This window comes from Brachionichthys hirsutus, chromosome 15 (genome assembly GCF_040956055.1).
Source record: "Brachionichthys hirsutus isolate HB-005 chromosome 15, CSIRO-AGI_Bhir_v1, whole genome shotgun sequence".
In the NCBI taxonomy this organism is placed as follows: Eukaryota; Metazoa; Chordata; class Actinopteri; order Lophiiformes; family Brachionichthyidae; genus Brachionichthys; species Brachionichthys hirsutus.
Window position 1 is genome coordinate 6,851,242 of NC_090911.1, and position 27,106 is coordinate 6,878,347.

The 27,106-nt window shown below is 39.8% G+C and overlaps 2 protein-coding genes across 2 annotated transcripts; one reads left to right on the top strand and one right to left on the bottom strand.

Moving 5' to 3' along the window:
• The first annotated feature begins 498 nt into the window (after positions 1-498).
• Positions 499-3,354, top strand: myl13 (myosin, light chain 13). The gene is made up of 5 exons (XM_068749244.1): positions 499-606; positions 1,714-1,741; positions 2,292-2,441; positions 2,544-2,717; positions 2,815-3,354. The coding sequence occupies exons 1-5, from the start codon at positions 499-501 to the stop codon at positions 2,919-2,921; spliced, it is 567 nt and encodes a 188-aa protein (XP_068605345.1). The 3' UTR covers positions 2,922-3,354.
• A 3,743-nt stretch (positions 3,355-7,097) lies between these two features.
• LOC137904235 (corticotropin-releasing factor receptor 2) lies at positions 7,098-25,266 on the bottom strand. Its single transcript, XM_068748386.1, has 12 exons — positions 25,140-25,266; positions 24,907-25,026; positions 14,271-14,356; positions 13,668-13,774; positions 12,641-12,758; positions 12,398-12,551; positions 10,127-10,187; positions 9,970-10,042; positions 9,471-9,556; positions 7,949-8,084; positions 7,558-7,599; positions 7,098-7,238 (listed from the first exon to the last, which is right to left on the bottom strand). The coding sequence occupies exons 1-12, from the start codon at positions 25,258-25,260 to the stop codon at positions 7,098-7,100; spliced, it is 1,245 nt and encodes a 414-aa protein (XP_068604487.1). The 5' UTR covers positions 25,261-25,266.
• Positions 25,267-27,106: the final 1,840 nt, after the last annotated feature.

Here is a 27,106-nt window from a genome sequence, read left to right on the forward strand (position 1 = left end):
GCAACTATAATAAAAAATGAAGGATATTTGCTGGGAATTGCAGTTCATCATAGGACATGTCATTTAAACAGCTCCACCGTGTGTGTACCCGCCACACGCCTGAGCACAGCAACCATCATTTCCAACAATCACACTTCACCGAACAAGGTCAGCAGTCTAAGATAAGAGGAGATTACACAAGGTCTCACTTGCACTGATGGAAATAACTCAGTCGACAGAAGCTTCCAGGCCCGGGATTTCAGCCAACACAGTTTTACATCCTGATGATGTGCACACAACAACAACCTTTGTCTTAAATAGAACCACAAAGACATATCCTTTTTTAGTCTGCGCCAAATTGTTGGCAGCATGATTGGGCACTGTCTCAAGGGAGGAGGTGACACCTGTGGACAGTGGATAAAAGGACCTAGCCTCTAATTGGTCCGCTCTACCCACAGTAAGCTGCTTCCCGCCAAAGTGTCATTTCTCACGCTTATTATCTCCTGAAAGCTTCTAGCAATGGCCCCAAAGAAGAAAGAAGAGGCGAAACCTGCAGCCGCTGCACCCCCCACCCCCCCAGTGCCAGAGCAGCCGAAGACCCCGGCGTTCAACCCTTCAACAGTAACGGTAAAATAAAACGACAGACTTAGAAAGATCATCAGGATGCATTAGAGTGTTTAACAACTTTTTACAACTAATAATTATGTCATTTGTTTATTGGATTGTTTTGCTGTAGCATCACATGTACATCCAGATTACTAATCAAGTTATTATTTAAAAAGAGTCAGCAGCAACCAGGACTGTACAGCCAATCAAATGGGTTCTGGGTCTCCCAGCAACTTGTATAATATTTAAGCTCCTGTCAGCGCTTTCTTACATTTCAAGGATGCAAAGCAAAATTGTGTCACAAATGTAGAAAGTTCAGAGGCTAACCAGCTACCAGACATCATGGAAAGATCTTCTGACTTGGCACCTTTTCCAAGGATACACTTTTTTCCTGTTTGAGTGAGCCGCCATATTACTGTAGAGCATGGGTAAAAACCACAAAATATGACATTCATTATGTGAGAGTGCGGACCACCCACACCATTCCTCTGAGGGCAAAAGGGAGGAAGAAAAATACAGATAATTATATCCATCGCCATCCAGCTTTAAACATGCTTAGATAAGTGTTTGGATAATATTTCCACAAAGCTCCATAGAGGATCTGGGGTTTCAGACATCAGACAAAAGCCGAGTCGCACTGTCTGATCTAGAAAAAGTCAAATCCAACCATGATTTAAATTTAGAGTCAGAATAACACTTCAAGATGTAAGATTGTGGGTTTAAAATTTGCTTCTCTCAATTATAGTAGCTGAGGAGTATGTTAATGTATTTTACTTGTAAAGCCTATTTCATACCGCAAAGTAAAAAAATGCTCTCAGCAGTCTGAGTCTGAGCCGTCACGTCTCACCCGGCGGGCGTCTGATTAAGTCGTGTGGCAAATGATTGGACTTAGCACAAAAATAACGTCCTCAAGCAGTTCCTCTTTCCTACTCTTTATGGAGTATTGGCAAACACCTGTGTGTCTGTTGGGCAAGGTCACTGATGGCAGTGTGTAAGGGTGGGGGCAAAGTCAAAGGTCACACGGATGAATTTGTTTTGTTTTCAGCATAAACACTTGTTTTATTAAATTTACTAAATCCTGTTCACTCAGCAGCTTCTGACCGCCTAATTCACTTTGTCCCTTTGCAGCTGGAATTCACCCCTGAGCAACTCGAGGGTAAGGTCATCAATACAGCTGTCAACTGTGTTCCATGACCTGCCAACTATTTATAGAGGGAATGCATGGGAAAGCGTTCAATTAGTTTGGATGACGTGTTCAGCGGCAGCTGATGATAAAGTGATTCAGAGGATAGCCTATTATTTTTAAAGTGTCTGTGCCTGACAGAGGAGATAATGTCAGTCAGGATGGAGCACCTCAAAACTATAACATTTGTCATTTGCAGGCACGCAGCTCAAAGGTGCGCTTAAAAAGACAGATAGCTGATTGTTCAGTCTCATTCCCAGGTTGGCAAATGAAGCGCTTCTCCAGAAAACATCCCCAAAACATTATTATGATACATGGAGCTATAGGTGATTGTCAGGGATAGGCTTTGTATGCAGTTTTGTTTTTCTGTATAATCCTACCTTTAAGGATATAGAGCCTTTAATTACTTATATATATAATTACAATACATCATTATTTTACTTTGTCCTGGAGGCCTTTTCCGGGACTGCAGTGAAATGAAAATAAATGATAAGGAATTATCTTTTTTTTTTTCTGATCACAGACTTTAAAGATGCTTTCCAGCTATTTGACAGGACACCAGCTAATGAGATGAAAATAACTTATGCCCAATGTGGAGACCTGATAAGGGCACTGGGCCAGAATCCGACGCAGGCAGAGATCATGCATGTCCTTGGAAAGCCCAGCGCTGAAGGTGGGTTGTCTGTGAGCGATTACTCGGTCGTCTCTGCATGCAGTCATTTGGTCTTAATATTCTTTGATGATTTACAGTCTTCCCTTTGATTATTTCATACAGACATGCAGAACAAGCTGCTTGACTTTGAACAGTTTCTGCCTATACATCAACACATTTGTAAGGGCAAAGACCGTGGGACATATGAGGACTTTGTGGAGGGTCTGAGGGTATTTGACAAGGAGGGGAACGGCACAGTCATGGGGGCTGAGCTCAGGCATGTTCTGGCTACACTGGGTGAGTTGAACAGTCTATCCCCAACACTCTATTCTACAGCAGTGTCTTTTGCCAAAATCTGATCTGTGACAGTTCTTTCTCTTTTTATGCACCGTAGGGGAAAGGTTGAAGGAGGAAGAGGTGGAGCAGCTAATGCAAAACCAAGAGGATGCAAATGGTTCCATAAACTATGAAGCTTTTGTTAAATACATTATGTCATCTTAAAGATGATACCTCACTGTCATTCTTGTGCTGCAGCTCTCTGCAACACCAGATCAATGTCAGCCAGTAATGAGTTCCCTATCACTAGAAAGCCAAGACCTTCCTGTGCAATAACTCATGAATATTTCACCTTGTTTTTCTAGGAGCCACTTGTTACTGATGTGCACAAATTGCACATTTTTCAATATGGTGCCTAAATATATCATTTTTTTAGTCTATTCTCTTTCTCAAAATGGTAGGCCTGGCTTATTGTCTGTATCCCAATATAACTCGTTGATCAGTACCACACCTCATCTAAAAAAGAATTAAAAATCTTTTATTTTACTTGAAGAAGTTGATGGTCGAGATAATGAGGGAATTGAGTTCATTGATGAATGGGGTGCTTCATTAACTGTGACAAATCAATGTAAAAAAATAAATAAAAAGAATGTTAAGTCGGAGTACATGAATTGGTTTTCTCACCTGACTGTCCACATCTGTTTCATATGCACATTACAAGCAGAGAGAAAATTAAAGGTAAGTCCATGGAGAAACAAGAATGATGGAAATTCACACAAACATTCTGTCAGACAGAAGCATAAACCAGTGACAGTACATATATATATAATCCTAAAACACATTTGGAGTGTTATCTAGGTGTACTAGATATATATATGTATGTATATATTATTTAATTTCTTTGTTCTATACTATTTTATTAAGATAAGAAAATGAGTTTAAAGTATTTTTACCCAAAATAACTTGTAAGTAATGGTTCAGCGTTTCAACCTCATGCATTCCAAATATTGAATGCCACCATCTTTTGGACAAACATTTTTGGAATTAATACAGTACTAAGGACAAAAATATATGTTTTTTTCTTTTTTTTAAAAAGGGATATAATATACATTTGGTTCATGTAGAAACATTCAATGTAATAGGATATAATAATAAAGACGTCAAAGTCAATCAGATATTGTAGACTGTATCTTGTAGAACCACTCCGTGGCCAAAAAGGGGAGCTGTAGTACAAATAATGTTTTCAATCGACATTGAGTGAATGTTGAAAACTAAAAACATCTAATTAAGTAAAACTTACTGTTTTTTTACATTTTCATCATTAACTAACATCAAACAATATACATTGTCTTTTTAGACAAAATAAGCAAATCCATAAAATATTTGCTGTTTATTGATCCTTATTGTATTGGTGTAACCGAGGGACACAATTGGAGTTTGACACTTGAAGGAAATCTTAAACGAAAGATTACAGCGTTACAGATTCCTGCCAGTGGCAACAAACCGAAAGCATCTAAAGGTCCTGGCAAAGATGATGTTTTTCTAAAAACAATATTTGCTAAAGTGAATAAAAGTTTTTCAATCCCAATATAGCTTTTCTGTTTTGAAATTTGTACACGGTAGGGAAACACCTCACCATGTCACTGAAAGTGAACAAACAGTGTGGAGACTGTGCCATCAGCCTGAGGCTGTCGTGCAGTCCTTTTTACCTCAGTAATAAATCCTGATAATTGTAATTTAATAGTAGCTCCGGGCAGAGAACCCACATAACATCAACTCACTGTCTTGAATACTGTTGTTGCAAATTATTATAAGCATTACAAGCCTCCATTGAGCAGCATCTGAGTCTCTTCTAATTATCTGGAGATTAATAACTCATTGAATCCTGGGGGGTACTGGGCAAAGACATTTTCTGCTCCACTTCATTTCAGCCGAGCCTGAAATATATGAACCCACATCTGTGTTACATAACCTGTCAGCCACACTCACCGGACATCTGCACTTCCATCCCTGAAGACTGCATTTATAAGACAGTCGCATGTCACGGTGGCAGTGAGGCAGCATAGTCTTCCATAATTATCATAATTTTTAGGTTGTCATTGAAAGACTGTTGAATTTGTATCACGCAGCGGTTTAAAGTGGAGAGGAAAAAAGCAAATGAAACAACAGAACATGCCCCATTAGTGCCATCTGCATCTTCAGTTAATGCATCACAAAACCTGTCGACACGGATCACTGTTGTTTATAGCAAACCTTTAAAATATGTGACCTTTTAACATAAAAAGTCAAAAATATGTAGAGTATATTTTTTTATTAAAATCCATGCCTCCCTTCAAATGTGCGAATGTATACCACAATGATAACTAAATTACAGAGACATTTATTTCCTTTCCACATAAAATGCATTTCTTTTTGTTTGTAAGGCAACGTGGGTGGTTTCTATAAAATCAGTACACCAAATGTTTTAATACATAATTGTAATAATAATACTGCAATAAGTTGACAAATCTGACATCACACTGCATTCATCACATTTCATCAAGTACATAATGATGTTGAGAGTAAAATCAAGGTTCTGGTCTACAAAGTGCAGTGGGGGGAAAAAATAAAAGATAAATGTACACATTACAAATGTTCAGTGCTGGAAAACACAGTTTATCTCTTTGGTGGGTTTGAATAAATTATAATTATTATTTTTTACATATGAGAATAGGAATTTTAATATACAACTATTGGGTAATGTTTAGTTCCTTTTTATATATCATGCTCTGAAATGCTGGAAACAAATATGATTATGAACAACCACTACAATAAAACATTTAGATCTCCGTCCTGTTGAGCTGCACATAAGTTCTGGGACCAAAAATAAATAAATGACAGAAAACTGTAAATATCTCTGAACAATTATTGATAAATATTATTATCTGTACATCACATTTGGTCAGAAATACTTTATGTGTTTTTATATTCTGTGCCACTGCAAATACACTGGATTTACATCCTGATAAATAAATATATGCACATTTTTGTAAACATGAATAATTTGGTGTGCTGCTGAGAGTTAGATGAATTGATCATGAACTCTGTAATGCCAGTTCAAATATGAAAAGACAGCAGTGTTAGCTTGGCATCAAGACTGAAATGTTTGAACCTGAAATTAAAGAAGTTCTGCACAGTCCCCTCATTCATTAATGTATTTTAATAATCCACACCAAAAACATTAATGTAATTAATCAATGGAAAATAAGGAACTATTTCTTTGTACGCTGCCTTCCCTAATGGCGTAGCCGTAGACGGACAACCACCAATCACCATTTACCCACGATGCTTCCCTTATGCTAAGCTAAGTGAAGCTGCTGGCTTCAGCGTCATAATGAACAATCATATTTTCCCTCAGACAGTGTTAGATAGTAAAGCTTTACACCAAAGTATCATCTGCATGACATTTTTGACTTCTTTGTAATCCTTTGGCTTCCCTCTTTATCCTGTCCATAACAAGTATTTTTGGAGTTTGACTTTGCCCATGGTTGGCTCTCATTATCTTGTGTGCAGCCTAAAATAGCAGTTCTCCTCTGCTGAACCAACAGCTTGAGGGCGATGTTTGTTATTAGAAAGCCACACGGGGTTCATAAGGCTGAAGGAACTTAATCTGCTTCTATTGTGCCAACGTGATTCCGTGCATGGCAGAGTGGAGGCATATTAATGCATCACATCCATGACTTAAGACAGAGAAAGAGAGAGGGGAGCGTTCATTTTGGAGCCTCTGGCGGTTCAAATAATCGCTCGCACGTTGTTCACACCTTCCTTCTCGCACACAATGGGAAAACAGAAAAAAAACAGTGATGGACATATAGAGAGATGTCTCTTTCCAAACTGCCCAAAGCAGCTGTTGATACCAAGGTGCCGTGACTAAAGGTATTTCCATGTTGTTCTTAATTACATTAAATAGAAATACGTTTTTTTGTGTGTGTGTATGTGTGTGTGTACTGGCAACATTTTTAGTGACTCATGTTCGACTAATTAAAAGAATGACATGTCGCCCTCCCACTAAGCAATAATGGAGTAAAGTGTGTGACCTATTGAAGAGTCCTGCTGTTGTCCTGACTCCAGTCAAACAGCCCGCCAGTAAAAGCGACAGAACGGAGATCAGTGCAGCGTCAAACGCAAAGACTTCAGACCATTTAATGGTGGCATGCTTCTGTCTGTCGAAACCTGCTCCTCGTGTAAAGTGTGCTGTATTTTTTATTTTATTTTACAATGAGCTGGATCTTATTTGTCCAACGTGCTTCACATTTAGTTTGCATTGGTGCTCTAAGTGTCACAACAGAAATGAACTGTTCAAACTGGAAACATTCTGATGCTGATGTTCTGGAGATTCTGTGCTTGCATGGTCTCTCGGTCTCACACAGCCGTGGTCTGCTTGATGCTGTGGAAGCTGATTCGAGTGGGCGATGTGGGGATGGACATGGCTCTGGCCACTCGAACTCGGAGGGAGTGGTTGTCCTGCCACCGGTGCCACCTTTTCCTCACTGCCGAACGCACCTGAAGATGAACATGATGTTACGCCAACTGGCAACTTGCCTTGACAAGAGGTGTTAGGCGTGTGTGTGTGTGTGCGTGTTTGTGCGTGCGCATGCATACATTAAAGGCTGGTGATAGAGAGAGTGTAAACACGCAGGAAGTTAGAAGAAAGAAAAATACAATTGTCCATATCATACCTGCCCAGATATATAATTAAAGGAGGTTTTGCGTAATTCTTCTGACAGACAAACATCTAACAAACACTGGCAAAACATCGACTTCTCAGCAGGGGAAGACATAATTCATCCTTTAATTCATTTGCCTCTAAATAGAAACTTACCTCTCCATTTAGAAAGCAGTAAAACACAGAGACGAAGAAACCCTGCAGAAGACGTGGAAGAGGACACATTACTTTCATGGGAAGTTGTCATGGATATGTTTTTTTCTTATTCTTAATTTGAGTTTATTCTGTGTTTCTCGTTCTAACATGGCGCTGATAATCCCGTCAAAAGAGAGCACTGAGGCAGAAAGCCCAAATTGTAAGCAGAGCCATTATGCTATTTAAAATTATTTTCCAAGACGAGGGCCTGCAACTTCAAAAGTAATCCTGAAAGAGGTGTTACAGGTCTGCCATGTTGATACATTAGGAACAGCATGATCCACTTTGTATCCGAGTGTGTGTGTGTGGGGGCTGCGGCAGTGTCACGCTGCATCATTTCGCTTATTCCCACCTGAAAAGATTGAAGAAAGGAGTTGAAGTAGATGAAAACGATTTGCGAGATGTCGTCCTCCCCCGGATTCACAAAGAAGAGCATGTATGTGATGCCCAACAGCGGCAGCAAGACCAGCGTTGCTTTCACAGCTTTTCTGTGGGAACATCAGCTGCCTGATTCAGAAAATTACTTCAATAGAAACTTGGATGCCACCCAATTAATTTCTGGGGAAAGACGAGTCAGTGGCAGAAAATAAACAAGATGCACACAAGATACTAAGAAATTGCAAGAGATGGAGCCTCGTGTTTCCATAAGTTGAGTCACTCTGTTAAGGAGCGCTGTGAAAGTGCCATTTAAATGGTAGCATTAATACATCAATCCTGGGGCTGGTATCCAAACACTTTCGGGGTTTTTTTTACAGCACACATCCATTCATACTCTCTCACATCCCAATGCGCAGGGTGCTGGCCTGACCAAGGGAGCAACTTGGATTTCAAATCCTTCAAATTAACTTAAAGGATAGCTTAAAATAAAAATACACCACCACCTTCTTTTATTATATGTATTCTATTGATAATCCTGAACTTGTGACGAGCGAGCTATTGACAGATCAAAGAAATCCCTGTCTTTCCTTGCTGTTTGTACTGCTCATTACATTTTTTTCGACACGCCTGTCTTGCACTCACTTAAATCTGGATAGCTCATGTCAGCATATCTGCCGCACAACAGCCGTAAATCCAACTCGAGCCTGAAAAGCTTGTCTTGCAGTTGTCTAAGGTGTGACAGCACAATTGTGCACTGAAGGAGGAAAACACTCTTAACATGAAAGGTGAGAAAACACTTTCACACTTTAGTCGTTAGATGCAAAAAACAGAAAACAACAACATGAAGTAGGATTCCACACAGTTCCCATCTGTCAAGCACACGTCAAATATTTGCATTGACTGTTTCATCAGGTCTTCTGAGAAACATGAGAGGTTTTCCACCTCTAGAGATTACCGATGGGACAAAATGAAATAGTGTGTACCAGGTCTCATATTTAATTTCAGATCAGTGGAACAACATGTTCCAAATTAAATAAATAAATAAATGTTCAAATTAAAGCTTGTAACATTAAATATTAGAGGTGAAGGAAACGTGTCACATCTCTAAGGAAACAAATATTTAACAACTGTAATCAGAAAAAAATCTGGCAAATTTCACCTTAAGTCTGATCATTTCAGTGACTAATTTCCCATCAATGATTTTAATTACAGTAAATACCCTTGAGGTTCCAAAAAGCCCATATGTATTTAATTGCAGTACTACTGCATGTAACACCCAATATTGAAAAGTGACAGATTTTCAAATGCACAAACCTGATCTCTCTAAAATGACATTTTTCAGTAATGTTCACAGATTTGTAAAAAAACAAAACAATAAATGAAGTCAGAACTTGGAAGTAGACAGTAATTATGAAGGTTGGATTCAATTCACTTTCTAGCTCAGCAGCTCTTCCTTCACAGCCTTCACACGGTAATCATTCACAGCATCAACTCACCTGTACTGTATTGTTTCAGAAGTGGTTGACGCTCGTAGTTTTGTCATGAGGATCCTGACTATGTTGAAAAGGAAAACAAAGTTTATCTAGGAAAAGAAAAAACACAATATATTATTTAGTTTTAAACCTTGTGCCAATGTCTGAAATACTGGAGATAACATGCTCATTACAGGTTAAATAGCTAATTAGACAATTCAAAGCAATCTTTTTTTTCCTCACCAAGACAATTAAGAAAGGTCACCTCGACCCTACTGATTGGCTGCACATGTGAAATTATTGTTTTATATTTTTAGTATTCATTTGAATGGAAACACCTTGAACCATTAGGAAGAATAATTTCACCAACAAGTTAGATACAGGGTGAGAATGGGTCGTTATAAAACAATTTCATTACAGGGGAAGTGTTTCTCATCACTTTACACCAATATGGTCTCATCTCAGTGTAGAATGATTGGATAAGCAATGTAAAAATGGAATGGGTTTCTGTATTGCTGCTCACCAGGAGTACAAGAATAACTGGTCCCTGGTAAATATAGTCCATATATTTCCCAGGTTCTTTACCAAACCAGCATCTGTTGTCACAAGCAAATAAATTATTATTGTTTAATTAACGGAAACATAAGAAACATGACCAGCAATTTCTTTGGGACTCTTACTGTTCATTTTCATAGTACAGCTTTCCAATGGCCCAGGCCACTATTATAGGGCATGGAATACCTGGAATAAACAAAGATAACACATTTACAGCAGGACAATTCAGTGCAATAACTATCATCTCAGTTTTTTCAATAAAGTAAGTTACGTATCGCACGTATCCATGCATGACTCAGATGTGCAGGACAGGGAAGGTGCCACATAAAAATATTGTTAATTTGTTGCTCATAGAGAATGAATCATTTGTGATTTAAAAATGATCATATAACAAGAATAAATCTGGCACCCTTTCACCCAAAACATCCTTTTTCTCATTTTAACTCAAAATCCTTGACTTGTTTTCATGTTAATGAATCTTCTGCTTATTATACATCGCTTTAAGCCTTTGTTGGATCAGGACCATTTTGATGATTTTTTCAAGATGGAATTAAAAGATATAATCCCTTGGACCGTTATCCCAAATCAGTTAATACTTCAGTTCAAGGAAGGTCTAAGGCAGCTTAGTTCATAACCTTGCTAAAAAAAAAAGACTCTAGAGGGGGATGAAATAATATGTGCTGGTAAAGATAAGGTCAAGATATCAGCCAGACAATCACATTCATTTAGGCAATCATCAAATTACCCACAATGCATAATGGAGCTGAAAGAAAAGATATCTTCCTCTCATGGAATACAGTTATCATTTCTCACTCCTCCTCCATCTTCTAATTATCAATCTCTCAATATTTATATCAGTGCCACAATTCAAGCTCTCTTAACTCCAAATTGATTCGCAGTTTCCACAATTCACCAGAGAAAGAATGAAACCAGTTTGGGGAATTATACAATTTAAACTGGATGCCAATCCATTCCGTCGACTCCAGCTACCACTCCATTTAAGTAAGATTACTGCTGTAAAATATGCAAATGATTCAGAATCATCAGAAATGACTGGCCTAAAATATATATATATAAAAATGTACATTTTCAAGATATTATAATGAATGAAAATACACCCAATGGAGTTTGTCTTGCACAGATTAAATGAATTGAAGCTAAATTGAATCTACGCCTGCAGGAGCATTTGATGAATTTGAAGTAATAATCAGAGGAATTACCTCACTAATCAGCAAACGAATCACATCAGATCATTAAAACTCCACTGACGTCTGACTTCAGTTCTATTTTAAAAGCCTTCACTTCTATGTCATCCATGTCACAACAAGTCATAAGTAATCCGTTATTCTGCAAATTGCATTTATTATTTTTCATTCTTTGGTTAAAGCTTTGATGTTTAATAGGTGCAGTAAGGTAGGCACAGTTTTCTTCATACAAGAACAGAAAAACATAATGAGACGAAATGAAGTGACTGACTCAAAGCAGCTTGCTGTGCGAGCGAATAATCAAGAGCAGTTTTCTGGCTCAAGAGGGAACATTTTGACACCATGCATTTCCTTGCTTTCTCTACAAGTAAGCTAAGGTGAACATAGTTAATTCATGAGGTCATTGCGGGGCATCTGCTACATGTTCAAAACCCATTTCATCACTGGAATTCAAGCGCAAGAAAGAGAACATTTTCACACTTCACTGCAGTGCTTTACTTATCACATGAATGTATGTAGCCTTGAGCCAGGAGTACTAAAGGTTCCCCCTCATTTCCCTTGCTGCCAGACTTCAGTGCAGTTTTTCAGTTTGGTCTATTTACTATTTATTTGGGAGAAATGTCAATTATGTGGTTCTGCTTTTTCATATTACGCTTTTTATTTATTGGAAAAGATCCAAATAAATAGGTAGATCCACAATTCTTTTCTTGTAATTTTTTTTTCTTCAACTTGCATTTTGCATTGCATTTTAATTTGTACTACTGTATCTTGTCCTGGGTCGTCCTTTAGCCCTGTTCCCTGGCAGTTCTATTCTCAGCATCCTTCTACTGATATAGCCCCCGTCTCTCCTCTGAACATGTCCAAACCATCAAAGTCTGGTCTCTCTGACTTTATCTCCAAAATGTCTAACCTTCACTGTCCCTCTTATTGTCTCATTTCTAATCCTGTCCAACCTGGTCACTCCCAAGGAGAACCTCAGCATCTTCATCTCCATCACTTCTAGCTCCGCCTCCTGTCTTTTCCTCAGCCATACATAATGGCTGGTCTCACTCCTGTCTTGTAGACCTTTCAGCATTTTAACTTATAAAGTTTAACATTCACGTGAGTCTTTTGTCTAGGAAGGGAAACATTTGTGAGTAAAGCAATTTAATGAAGTATTCACTATTGCACCATCAGCATGAACATACTCACACCAGCCAATGAACAGGAAGACCCACTTTCGGAGCTTATCAGTTGAGTACGTCATTACAATGGCCGTGTGAAGGTAACATCCTTCAACAAACATCCAGAAGAAGTTTGTTACCACAAAGTAGTTGTATATTGTTGTAATAAATCGACACCAAGGCTGAAAAAGTAAGAAAAACCCTCACAGTTAGGTGAATTATAAATGATAATATAAATAGTAGCACGATTGAGCATTCTGTAGGCTGTCACCTCATTGCTCTCGTGGATATTGTGGTCAATCAACTGAAGCAAAAACCACATAACATTCCTCAGTATGAAGGTGGTGATCAGATTCCAGTGGATGATGTTCCGAAGACAGCGTATGCTCCTGAGCCACAACATGAAAGAAAGACACATTTTTATTGTCTGACAGAAGAAATGGGTTTAAAGTGATATTCTCAGCTTACAGATGAGTACAGCCATTCATGGCAGGGTAAGACCTTGTTGACCTTTTAAAATCCTGTGTGTCTGTCCAGTCATGTTAGTGAAGAAAAGGTAACATTTTTTTTTCCATTTCAACGTATTTATTTTAAAGGAGTTTTAAATTAAATAAGCAACCAGAAGTTCCTGTTTGCACTGCATCTGCGTCATGATATCACTTTACATGCAATACAAAGGGAAATTGTATTTACGTACAGTGGAATGAAAATGTATTGAAAACTCTCCTGATTTGTGTCAGATCTTCCCAAAAACATTATTAATTGTGTCTTTCATGAAAGAAAAGAACACTGTGCTTTTAAGAACATGAAGAATAGAGGGAATTTCAACATAAATCATAGAGCCCTCACTAGGCTTAAATTTAATTCTACCTGTATCAAATCTGATGTCGTTAAGATTCTGAGAGTCAAAAGTGAAATTCTTTTCATAAAGAGTATTTTCAAGACTGCTGTAGAAAAGGTCACCAGGTCATCTTTGAGCTTCGTGGTGATAAACAATTTGATCTGGCAGCCTTTTAACACACGGAAGGCCACATCGATCAAACTATAGAACAACCCAGCTGAGGGTGTTTAGTACGTTCCCTGTTTTGTCATAGAAAAAATGTGTGTGTGTGTGTGCATGTGTGTGCATGAGCTCATGTCTTGCTTAGCCTGATTGTTACATCTAAGCCGAGTTTCTATCCATTTGACATAAGCGAGTTAATGATAATCTCTCTGAAGACAATGCATGGATTGCTCTGATCATGCTCTGTGAGGTCTTATGCAAGACATAATCAGTTGGGAAATATTCCTGCACTTGCCTTAAGCACAAGAAGAGGATGAAGGCCACGACCAGCGCTCCCACAGAGATGCAGTGGCCGAGGTAGTTGATGATCAGCGCTACTTTGTAATGCATCAGATATTTTCTCTGCAAAAGGAAAAACAAAGTGAAGAGGTGAAGGATACAAAAATGCATGTACAGAACCAGGGTGTGTCCATTTATTTTTCCATGTTGGCTGTTTTGATGTTTCACTTCAGTAAGAGAAAGAAAAAGCCTTCAAAACACTTCAGATAGCATGCTTAAATGTATCTGGAAAAATGAAGATCAGAGTAATGAAGCCAAAACCTCTTACAGCACGACAACAATCAGTTTATACGGGGCTTTATGTCACTGATAAAAGCGTACTGGTTTTTACATGTTATATCGACCGGAAACAATTGTTTAACTCCATTATATAGAAATTAGAAAGGTGGGGGGGGGGTTCAATAAGCTGCTGAATGACACATTCCCTTTCCTATTATCATTTGATTTTCGCCCTGTGCCATTAGTCTCATGATGAGAAGCTGTGATGAGCATTTATGTAAAATAGGTGTGCTTGCAGAATGAAAGACAAGCAAGATTGCTCCTCCAATGCCACACTGACCTTCTCCTCCAAAATGGGTTCGCAATTTGAGTAATTGCTCTTCAACGCCCATGTCCCATTATCCATGCATTCCCTGTAAGCACTCCCTGCAAGACACGAGTCGGGGGCTCAGTTGAGAAAACGATGAAATTGTAGCATATTGCTGCAAACAGCTGTCACATTTGTAAATATTTGCTGGGCTCAATCTGTTCATCTGCTCCAGCCTCTCATCTCCATTCGCCGTCCATCGCTGAAGTTGCCAGGCGGTGCTGTGCAGGCTGACACTTTGCTATGGCAAGGTTACAGTCTGGTGTTTCGAGGAAGTCGAGTCAAATCCTATGCAATTCCTTTGGAGGTGAAACGTGCACATTGCTATCTTAATCTCATGCAGAATACCGATTCAGCAACACACATTTTTTATTCATTGCAGAGGAATGCAAAGCCTCTGACTGACAATTTTTTTTGCATACATCTGCATTAAAACCCAATTTGAGGTGGATTTTTCATTTTCCAGCGCCTCACCACAAATTCAAGGGCTCTTTTATCTTTAACCACAGGTCAACGCCTGGGAATAGGAGAGGAACAGAGCTGTACAAAGATTTTCTTTTCTTTACTTCACTTCTTTCCTCTCTGTCTCTCTGGGATCAAATGTGCAGATGTTGGGCAGCAGGTTAGAACCTTTCTTTCCTTGAATTCTGTGCATGAGCTCAGGTCAGGTTATAAACTCTGCTGCTGCACAAACAGACATCCCTGACCCCTTCCTCTAACAACCCACTGCTCCACACCTCCAGGCATAAATGGACTTTAGATAAAAGCTGCCCTGCGCCACATATACTTGCTAACTTCCATCTGTAGTTGCTGCGCAGGTGAGCGACATGATTTAAACATTAATTAACCCACTCGTCACAAAAAACACAAGTACAAAAGCTAAACTTACAGCCATATATTGTAAAATGTGAAAAAAAGCAAAGAAAAGCTACCCCCCCCCCCCCAAAACAAAAGCTATCTATTCTGTTATTCAGTTCACTTATGACTCAGCATGACATCAGTCCCCTCTCACAGTCACAATTCAAACAAATGCCACACTTCTAGACTGTAAATGTTCATATTCATTCAGTGACCTAAAAATATGGCATAAAGTGAGAAAACCACCCACCTAGGAAGTCCCTGTAGCAACTTGTGATACAGACAAAGCCCCTCGTGTTGGACTTTATGTTATGTAATGTGACATTTAGCATTTTGAGAACAGAGGGGGAAACAGCTTGTGGCAAATGGAAACAACAACGTAAAAGAAAGGTTGGGGTACCTTAGCAGAGAGCTGCCTTTTTGTAATGTAATTCAGTCTGGTCACTGTATTAGGACAAGACAATGCTTTGTGTTGTTGCTGGAGGGAAATCACCCTTCTCAGATATTTGAACAAGAGCTACTTGAATCAAAGTTGGTTAAATATTGAAGCCATTTTAATGACTAGAAGGAGAATCCCCTGAAATGTGCTGAAACTGTCACTTGAAATACAATATAACACTAGCAACCGTGATCTGATAGCCTTCGTCTCCTGGGTGGACATAAACGGATAAACGGATGGATAAGCAGTTTGAAGATGGATGGATGATTCAAAGCATTTTTATTCCGTCCTGAGTTTATTCGCGGGTGGGTTTATTGCCAGCTCGGCAGATCGAGCTGAAACCACACACACTATTAGTTCAGATCCGTAAGATGTTTGGTGTGACAAGTAGATGAGGGAGAAGTGTAAAATAAAGCCATCATGATTCTAAATATTTTTTATTATGCCCTGAGATTATTGCTGTCATCGCGCCGTGTGTGTGTGTGTGTGTGTGCGTGCGTGCGTGCTCCGCACGTCTAGCTCTCCCTCTGTCTCCTGCATGAGTTGAAGTAGAAGAGCAGAATGGATAAAGTTAATTTTTTGTGGTCATCTTCCAGCAAAAATTGTCAACAATGTTTTTGTGTGTGCCAAAAACGTCCCTCACGGGTTACCATGGTAGCGTGCATGCGCGCGTGCTCACCATGAACGTACTTTTGCTTCCGGGTTTAGAGCGTTTCTGGCAGAGCGGTTTGAGACAGAAATGACGGACGCTGTCCTGCAGCATCTGTTTACTATTTTGACCAAAGACTGGCGCGGATATTTCATAGAAGTGTTTGGGAACTGCATTAACGTGGAAAAAGGTCATGAAATCCTGTCAAGTCATTGTCAGATAAGGTCCCTCTGGTCTATTAAGTGTGCAGCAACCAAAGTTTCACTGCAGCCAGTCTAATGCCTTATTTTTGTCAGCGATCTCTTCAAAAAAAAACTTTTTTTCCTCCTAAACAAATATCCTGAGCCAAATCTACAAACAAACCCAATCAAACTCACTTTTTATAGCATCCCTATTACTGCTGCACAAAGTGCTTCAGCTACAGTCTCTGGCATCATCAGGCAAACATCACATTGAATCTCAGAAACAAGCTGTGATGGTGCAGAAAGAGGAATAGGAGCAGGTTGTGAATTCTATCAGAGCAAGCTGCAGTGCTGAGGCAGGACTAATTCAAGACACTGGTGCAGCGAGAACACATTTCTGAGGATCCATCTGTGTGTTACACGGGACAGAAATGTTCTTCACATTTTATATTAAGTGTTAACAAAACTGGAAGAAGCCCTAACTGCACAATTGTTTGTGCTGCTGTAAAATGGTCAGTGAGGCTGTGGTTTCCCTTTGGATGCATTTAAAATCACAGTAAAGATGAAAAACAGACAGAGATGAAAGCACACCTGAACCCGCTGTGGCAGCTTGTCCTTCAAGCCATTTGAAATGTAATTTCGCTAACTGTGAACAGCGTGAACTGTGGCATACCGTTACAGCATGGAACATTTCAGCCAATTACAATTTTAGGGTTCAGCATGAAGTATAGAGCAGCAAAAAGAGCAGGTAAGGACTTGAAGGCAGGATGACGTCCAAAATATCAGGAAAACTGGATCAGGAAATCAGAAAAAAATACATGTGAATACTGTCTGCTACTGCTGTCATATTTAGCCATGCTTTAATGTCCAATGTCTGTGTAGGTTCTCAATCATGCAGGTCATGGTAAATCACGGAGAGCAAAAAAACAAAGCATCAACTGGACTTGTTCACCTTTGACTGATGACGTTTCGCCTCTCATCCAAGAGGCTTCTTCAGTTCTAAAAGATTGGTCGAGGGTCCACTCCAGATACTGTACTTCCTTTGGAGGAGAAGCCAAAGAAAGGACCAAAACCACCAAGGCAATAAGACTGCAGGAGTATTAGCATTCTCCTTATGAATGATAATGATCCCCGGGAGTCATTAACACCTGACTAATGAATCTTCAGGAGTCTTTCTTTAGCGTCCATAAGGTGACGAGTCGTTGTCCCCCCACCCTCAGGTGAGCTGTTTGTTGAGCTGCATCAAGGTGTGGCAGATTGTTGTGGATTTTGGTCAGAGGTCAATACTGCATTGTATGTTGCTGATAGATTGTGTCTAAAATCGTTTTCACACCTGACCAAGTCTCTGGACTCTGTTCGATTGGGGAGCTGAAAATCACAACATTGTATTTATCATTTCTTTCGCTTCTGCTTTCACACTGTGATTCGTGAAGCGCATCAAGCTTTCTGAGCAACATCACGCGGTTTGAAAGGGGCGCTCGTCGATTGTACAAAGTAGGAGGGGAAATCCCTCCCTCTCCCATGTTTGTTTTGGTTTGGAGTGTTCGCTTCTCTACCTTACTCTACCCGCGATGCGCTGCGTATAGCGTTACTATGTACATTTGATCCTGTGTTTGGTCCAGTGAGCTTTCACACTGCATACGAACCAAACCAGGGTTCACTTGCAAGCGAACCGAGACCCACGTTTTCAGGTGGCCCAGAGTCCACTTGTTTAATCCGCAGCAGCGTTCACACCTGCCCAAACAAAACAGAATCAGAAGAAACGAAGCCTGTTCCGTTAAGCACCTGCGCCGGTTCCCGATAACGGTGGTGCATATTTTCCGATACATATATGCATTAAACTGTTGACGTCTGTCCAATAATAAGCACTACAGCTTAAACATGCCAAGAAGAGATGCCTCTTAACTCATAAAGTCTTCTATTCAAAAGAGGCAGATTTTGAATTTCAATAATTCTGCTCTTGGTGTCCTCTGAAAACATTTAAATTAATCTCTACATAAACCCAAGCATAAATGTCTAGTCCTTGGTGCATGCATGCAGAAACATTGAATTATCAATACGGAAATTTTGAAAAAATATCACCCACCATTATGAGGCTCTGCACACAAATAAAAAAACATGAATACCCACTAAAAAAAATGTATGTAACAAATAAAATGGTTAATATATGTATAAAGTTTGATTAAGCTAGCATGTACAAAATTTGCTCCGCACAAGATGAGAACCCTTTGACTTAGAAATTAGAAAATCTGTGCCTGTAAAAATAAATAATAAATAGAACCCCTGAAAGGTTTAAAAGCTTATAAATAAAATGCATTCATGTACAAAATACACCGGATTCCTTGCCTCCTCCCTCTGTAACAAAATGACACAGGCATGGTTTCTATGGAGACAGTGTCCCAAAGGAAAAAAGGGTGCTAAAACAGTTTTCCTCTTTTTTTTAGAGAGCGAGAGAGAGATTTATAAATAAACAATATAAATCATTTCATGGTGGTGCAACTACCAAAGCTCCAAGATCATCAACTCTGGGCACCACTATTTGATATTAGAGTCTCTAGACAACAATATATGTATAAAAAATGACAACCAATAGATCCAACCCATGCCAATGATTCTACACATCATTGTTGGTTGATTGTTTTCTGTTGATTAATCCATTGATTTCATCCAGTGTCTTCATAATTGAAGTTCCATCCCGTCTCCGTAAAGTATGACAGCAGCTTCGCTGCACATCTTATATGAACGTCACAAACAAAGAATTGGAGTTTGGGTCTGACTTTAAGGCACCGTGCTTGAGTGATGAGCACTGAAGCAGAAAAGCTAGAAGACCCTGAGGAACAGTATCTGAGTAATCTATAACTCACAGCTGTGTTTCTTAAGCTTTCCATTGAAATTCCTCATTGCGTGGATTCACAGCCAGCTAACGTGTTTTTTTGCAGGAAAACATTGTTTGTTTCACAACAGACTTAGAGTCAGAAGGTGATAAGATTGGTAAGATGATGTGTTGGGATTTTTTTTAATTCCAGTGACACCACTGCTTCCTCTGCTGATGGTGGAGGAGAATTTAGGGGTATTTAACAAACAACTGGTCCATCTTCAGAGATTTTATGATGGAAAAGGCCAGTTTGGTAAGTTATTTGAGAACAACTCCCAAGACACTGATGCAAAGAAAGTAACTTTTAAAAGCCATTCTGTCATTTAGAGACACTTTCAAAATGAGACAGACCATCACATTTCCAAGATTGATGAGGAATTAGAAAATATGCATGTAGAACAGAATGTGTAAAATTATAGGTACATGTTTTAAAGAACAACCTAATAATCAGTGACTGATTATGAAGTGTAGTCAAGTGTGTTCTCATTTTTTTTGCGAGGGTGGGAGAATGAGACATCTGATCTAGGTGCTGCTATTTAAATAACAAAATATATTTGTGATACTGCTTTGACTGAAAAATACGATTTTGCATGCAAAGATTTGCATATTTAGTGTTTTGTTCAAATATATCATCACCTTCATCTTCAACTGTTTCAAGAAGAATACATGTTCCACCTCTCCCTCACCTCTCATGATATTCTCATCAGCCATCAAAGACAGGATGAGGAACATCGTCTGCACCTCCTCCTCATACAGTAATCACAAAAAAAGAAAAATAGCTGTTCAATCAGTGTTCTGTTCTGTTTCGCGTAACCTCTTCCTGCCTGCTTTTAGAGCCATAACAGCAGTATCACTAAACGAGTAGTACCATATCCAAGGTACAAATAAAGAGCCAGTGTTACGGTACCAAAGTCAACAAAGGAAAGTAGACATAAGCAGATATTACTAGTGTACACCGATCAGCCATAACATCAGGACCACCTGCATCATATCAGGTCTCGCTTATGCTGCCGAAACAGCCCTGACCCATTGAGGCATGGACTTGACGAGACCTCTGAAGGTGTCCTGTGGTATCTGGCACCAAAAAAAAAAGCAACAGATCCCTTAATTGCGAGGTGGGGCCTCCAAGGATTGGACTCGTTTGTTCAGCACATCCCACAGAAGCTCAATTGGACTGAGCACTGGGGAATTTGGAGGCCAATTAAGTCAACACCTCAAAATTGATGTTGCATTACTCAAACTGTTCCTGAACTATGTTTGCGTGGTGGTACCTTATCCGGCTGGAAGTGGACACCTCCATCAGGGAATACCATTTCCATAAAAGGGTGTACATGGTCTGCAGCAATGCCGAGGTAGGTGGTACGTGTCAAAGTAGCATCCATATGGATGGCAGGACCCAAGGTTTCCCAGCAGAACATCCCTTCATCAAACGTCCTCTGGCGGATTGCCTTCTTCCCTTAATGCACCCTGGTGTCATGTGATCCTCAGGGAACTGACACATTGCTCCATGGTCCATTTCTGATACTCACAAGACCAGGGTGGGTGCTTTTGCTTGGCCGCCCATTACCAAATCACCATTTTCCCTTCCTCGGACAACTTTTGGTAGGTATTGACCACTGTAGATCAGGAACACTCAACAAAAGCTACAGTCTCAGAGATTCGCTGATCCAGTCATCTCGCCATCCCAAAATCACCACACAATTAGTTGGTCGGGGTGTCTGGAATAAGCCGTTGCCTGGATATTTCACATGAATACATTTCAATGTGGAACTCTCCGAGTGCATTTCAGATTCAGAAATATGGGTTTCATATCACTCCTCCACACTGGGAATTATGGAAGCATAACGGAAGATTAAACTACCATTGGGCTCGTTTAGACTGTCATCAAACTTCACCAATAAACACTGGTGATACATTAGTGATGCTAAATTATAGCTCTGTCCTCCGATGCCATTGGTGAATCTTGAACAGTTTATATACAAGACTGATCCGGAGAATGAAGCATCAAAATGACGGTAACTTCCATTTCTCCTCAGGGAAACAGAAAGCCGTCTAACTCTGGTGTTTGGTGCTTTCTTGTTTAAAATAAAAATTCATGCAGCATTTAAATGATTTCCTCTGCAGCACAAACTAGTCAACCATTTTTAATTTTGGAGGCATGACATATACATATCTAGTTCCCCTTTCTCTCTGATCCAGATAACCACTGTCCACTCCACCTGGGCTTCCTTAAAAGAATCCTCTTAATTGGCATGCTCTGTTTTTATAATTTATTTCTGCTACTGTAATCAGCTTTTCATGCCTGAAGCTTAACAGAAAGCCTATCAAAAGCCAGTGACATTAAAAGACTTCAAATCATGTGCAATAACTGTCCCAACTGTGATGATGTGCATAAACCTACAAAAAGAAAAACAGGACAGAAAGATTAAAAATGCATAAACCTCCTCAACCACTCTGCAGAGACATTAATATTTATACATTCTTAAAGAAATAAAAAAGAATGTCTAGCCCCTTACCTGAATGGACATTTTAACCTTTTTTTTTAACAAAAGTGCAACATTTTTGCTATCATTAAACTTACTCATTCATTGTTAAAGAACTTCAAAATAACTTGCAAGGTTACACAAAAAACACCTCATCCGGTATCCTCCAGTGATTGGAAAAACAGGGCCACGTTCTTAAAGTAAAACCCTACCCCCTTCTAGGTCACGCTCTTCTAATATTCAGCTTAGCATTAAATATTTCGCTCTGCCACTTTACAGGACGTCAGACAGAGGACATTTATTGTTAGTTCCATAGGTCAGATGAGATGGGAAAGGTTCAGACTGAGAGGGAGAAGCTGGCTATATGGTTAGGCTTTGGTTTGTATCTGTGTGTTGTAGCTTCACGTCAAAATAATGCTCTAATTCTCCATCACTTCAGGCTGCACAGCAAGGCACTATGAAGCTCATATTTTCTCCTCGGTCTCAGGACCCCCATCACAAATGCTGTGAAACCATAGTGCATTCGATAAGACTTTTTATTAAGTCATATTTAACTGATCATGTTTAATAAACAGCCATACTAGAACTCAAACATCCACCTTTCTAGAGTAATTTTATGCCCTCGAAATCCATTCACTTATGTTTTGTCCATAACAAACAAATGCTAAGAAGAAAAATGTCCTTTCTGAATGTAGAGTGGAGAAGAATGCGAAGTGAAACAGCACCTAGTGTCTGTATGGAGAGATGCACCGACAGCCTGCATATTTTTATTTCATCAAACCTCTTTTTGATTCCTGACAGGCTGATGCTTTGCCTAAGTGGAAGCATCGTGCTCAACAAATTCTCATTAAAATTCCAACTGCCGGTATGTTTTTTTTTTCCATACATGTCAACTGATGACACAGAGCTAAACCAAATCTGATCCTGTGAGTCCAATCCATAAGGCAATGATTCAAAAGTCTATTATATTCCACTAATGGGGGACCTGCAATAGGAAACAGCTGAAGGTCTCAAGACTCTGTAGTCAGCGTGTGAAGCAAGCTATAAAATGTTGTTTATTAAACAAACGACTGTGAAGTGAACAAATGGTAAATCTGTCTTATTTTGCCCCCAACCTGAAACTGCATTATGTAAAAAAAAAAAAAAAAACGAGCTAAATCCTCTAAAAGGGTTTGTGCTCATGCAGGGTCAAAAATAGATGTCGGTTATGTGACGCTAATTATAACAGTCAAGTCTGTGATAGAAGTAAACTGACACTTGAGAAGGATTTTGAGGGAAAGAAAGAATTTGTCAGCTTCCAGCTCAGAACCGACCTCTATCGAACTGACGTCACTTAACTGTCATGAAGGAGTTCGTTTTCCTTTTTTATTCTCGTCACACTCATTATCTTGGATGCAATTTGTTCAATTGGTTAAAACAGCAGGCAATAGCTGCACAATCACCTTGAGAAGCTCTTAACGCCTATGCACCCCGTGCATTTGAAAGGGCTCGAGTTTGATTGGGAGATCAATATTGCAGAGATATTAACTCACTGAAATCTCCCTGCATTATCACATCCCTTACCCTGTCACAAATATTATATCGATCCACAAGGGTGTCACTAAATGAAGATGCACTTTCAGGGAGGGTGGCTACTCTTTTTACTGAGTAGATCAAATCACCAAACGTGTCACACTAAGACTGGGACACCAGCAGAGCAAAGAGCAAAGGAATGCAGCAAGAGGTGGCTGATGAGAACAGGATGTTTAAATACGGTGCACGGTTATTAGGGGGTTTAGTAGTATTTGACATTGTACCTGAGCCTATAACAGAGGAAAGCTACTGATGTGCTAAATGAAATATCCAGACTGACACCTTCTCAGTGTAACCCTGAACCCCCTTATGCATCCCAGGAGCTATTTTCTACGCTTTCGTTAGCTAAATGAATTCTGCAATTACCAGTGAGCCAACAACAACTTTGTCTGTCTCATGATTAACAGAGACGTTACATAACGTGATGGAGGTGTTGTGGTAGAGAGCTGTGATATATTGCTGTCAGCTCTAAATTTGGGTTTATACGATTCACTCTGGTAGCACGGTGGTGCAGTGGGTAGCGCTCTAGCTTCAGAGCAAGAAGGTTGCAGGTTCAAATCCTTTCTGTGAGGAGTTTGCATATTCTCCCTGCATGTGTGGGTTTTCTACGGGTTCTCCGGCTTCCACACAACACCAAAAATATTCAATTTAGGTGAATTGGTTACACTAAATTGCCCGTATAGGTGTGAGGTGTGAATGATTGTCTGTGATGAACTGGCGGCTTGTCCAGGGTGTACCCTGCCTCTTGCCCCTTAGACTGCTGGGATAGGCTCCAGCATGACCCGCGAACCGGTAACGAACAAAGCGGTTTGGAAGATGAAGATAATGGATGATTCACTCTTTCCCTCAGTTTATTTCAAATTGAAATTGGAATCTAGCTGAGCAGCTCCTATTGGGAGTAAAGACTGGGCCATTACCATTTCAGGTCACATATTGGAAGGTGATGCCGGGGGGCATACATTTAGCGTTAGAGTCCTCTATGCTATACTGAATAGGAGACTGAAGCTTTTATTCTTTCTTTTTAATATGACAAATGTAGAGATCTTTGATAAATACAGCAAAATCCATTTCTCATTGTTTATCCATTTTTTATTTAGACTTACCTTTTCTTTGATAAAGTGAGCAATAAAAAAAATTAAGCAATAGAACCGACCAAGAATGACAAGCACATGAATGATATTCAAGTAATTTGAGTAGACTGGTCCTTTAAACGGTCCGCGAACGGAACGCGATCATTTTGACGCAGCTGTTCCAGTTGCAAGGCGCGCGAAAGACGGCTGAGATTTACAGTCGTTGCCGTTTTACGTCAGTGCAGACTAAGGACCTTCAACGGGCCTCAAACAATAAACAATTAGAAATCAATAATCATAGAACTGTACACAGCAATGTGACACAAAGTTAGTTTGATTTGTTGGTCGAATACGAGCCCTATATTTTTACTATAAAATCAGGGTTAGGGTTAGGTTAGTCTATCTTTGAAGCTGCAAGCTGATCTTTTCATAAGTGATAATAAACCATTCATCCCAAATAGATGCCTGATAAAGAACTTACTTGTTGTGTTGTACTTCACCCCGTTGATGTAGTCGGGGCAGGGTCTCTCTACAATCCTCCCGGTGCCGGTCCGCGGCCAGCAAGTTCCAATCTCATCGGTTGTGGCATTGCAATATAAACCTATAAGAAAAAGAAAGTATTAGAATGAAAATACATGCGCTTTATAATAACCGACATCCACTAGGCAACACTTCTCAGAATCAAGCATAAAAAGGGGGGCAATTTCATCTCACCATCAATGCTCATCAATGACAATGAAGCGTTTTCCAATAAAGTGTCTTGGAACACATCTATCAAACTGCAGTTTAAGTCTCCGAGCTCCTCAAAGAGGATCTGGTAAATGGTGGCTTCCATGCTGCGAGAGTTTAATAAGGAGATTAATCCCAACTCCTGGAGCGCACTGAGCCCACTGAGCACAGCGGTCTTCATGGGATTGTGAATCGGTGGAATAACGAGTGGGAGAACAAAACTGCACTCCTGGTGGGGGAGTCGCGTGTCTGGCCAATCAGAGCCGCGCACCAGAGCATCCATTCACGTGCTTCAGCACCCTGGTAAAAGACGTCAAGCGCGTCACCGTCGCTCCAATATTCCCCACCGGGAGGTGAAATACTCTGCAACATGTAAAGCAACTAAACAGAGGATGTTCACAGTCCATACCTGTTGATGCCTGTCTATATGTCTATATATAGACAGGCAACAACACTATCCTGATGCGACATCTCAAGGGCGAAAGAACAACAGAAAAGTATACTTTAAGATATCCTTATATATTTTGATTAAAAAAAAATCTTGTGCTCCAAAGTAGCATGTGGGTCTATTGCCTGGCTGCACAGGAGATATTTTGAAGTGTCACAGCAGGGAATAAAGAAACAGAATCAATACCCCCACTTAGCTCCCAGTAAAGGGGGATTTATCATAAATGAACAATAGTTTGCACAGCTTGTCACTAGAGAGAAGGAGAAGATTCCGGGGTGGGGTGGGGGGTGGGGGGGGGGGTGGTATCATTATTGCGATGAAAGTTGACAGAGCAATAGCTTTAAATTGTAAACGGTCAGTTCTAGAGTGGTGGTAAATTACACAGGTCATTTTTTCACTCTGCCTGTTTTGTGTGTGTTTTCCCTCCATCTGCATGCTCGGCACCGATTCTTTTTTCCCTTGAATTGGCAATTACATCAAGCATCAACCCCAATCTGAGAGGATTAACTTTAGAGCTGCACAATGTTTAGATTTAGCATCAGCACAACGCTGTGCCCACATGCATAGTCACAGAACACATCAACGGTACTTCAAATATGGCAACTAAAACACAACAAACCATAAAAATCCTGCTTAATACTAAAATGTTTTTTTAGTATCATTTAAATTTATCTCCAACAAGATTAGCTGCTTATTTGAATAGCATTAGCAATAGGAAATTAAATATACAGTGATATAATGGCTGTTTTAACATCACGTTCCCACAAACGCATCTCCACTTGTTTTATGTCCATGCTGGTGTTAGAATCACGGATGAGACAACTGTGGTGGACATTGGAGACATTGGGTTTGTTTTGTTCAAAGAGATAAACCTTTTAAACAATACACAAAATGATAAGGATCATGTCTGGCAGTATTTACATGAATGACACACTGCATTGAAATGAAAGACTATTGTCCACATGAGAGGTGTGCAGTTGTGTGGGTGAGGAGGGTGAGAGAGTGTTGCTGTGGCAGCTACAAATCAACTATCACCAACAATTACATCTTATATATAACATTATCACTCTTACCATCTCTAAAGCGGGGTGCAACAGATCCATTCACGACGTCATTTTAGTCCTGGTGTGCAATGTGTATTGTCATTTCGCACAGACACCCCACTGCTGGCAAAGAAACGTAGATGCTGAGTTTATATCAACAGAAGAGCTGTAGAAAAAGGCCAAGTTAGGCTGATTCTGCCGAGATAACAACTACGGAACTGATCAGTATGAAGGTGAATGTGCATCAAAAGGGAAAGACCTCATTGGATGGATAGCACAAAGAATATATACTTTTTAAACACCATAAGAAGCAAGAATATGATCTGTAGGATGCAAATGCTCATCCTTGTCATCTAGTCTGATTTCCTTGCCAGTTGTTTGTGCAGGTCTTTTGGTCTCTCTTGATCAATTTGAAACACTTGTTGTTGTCCCATTGCATGGAGATTGGCCTCAGAGGGCTT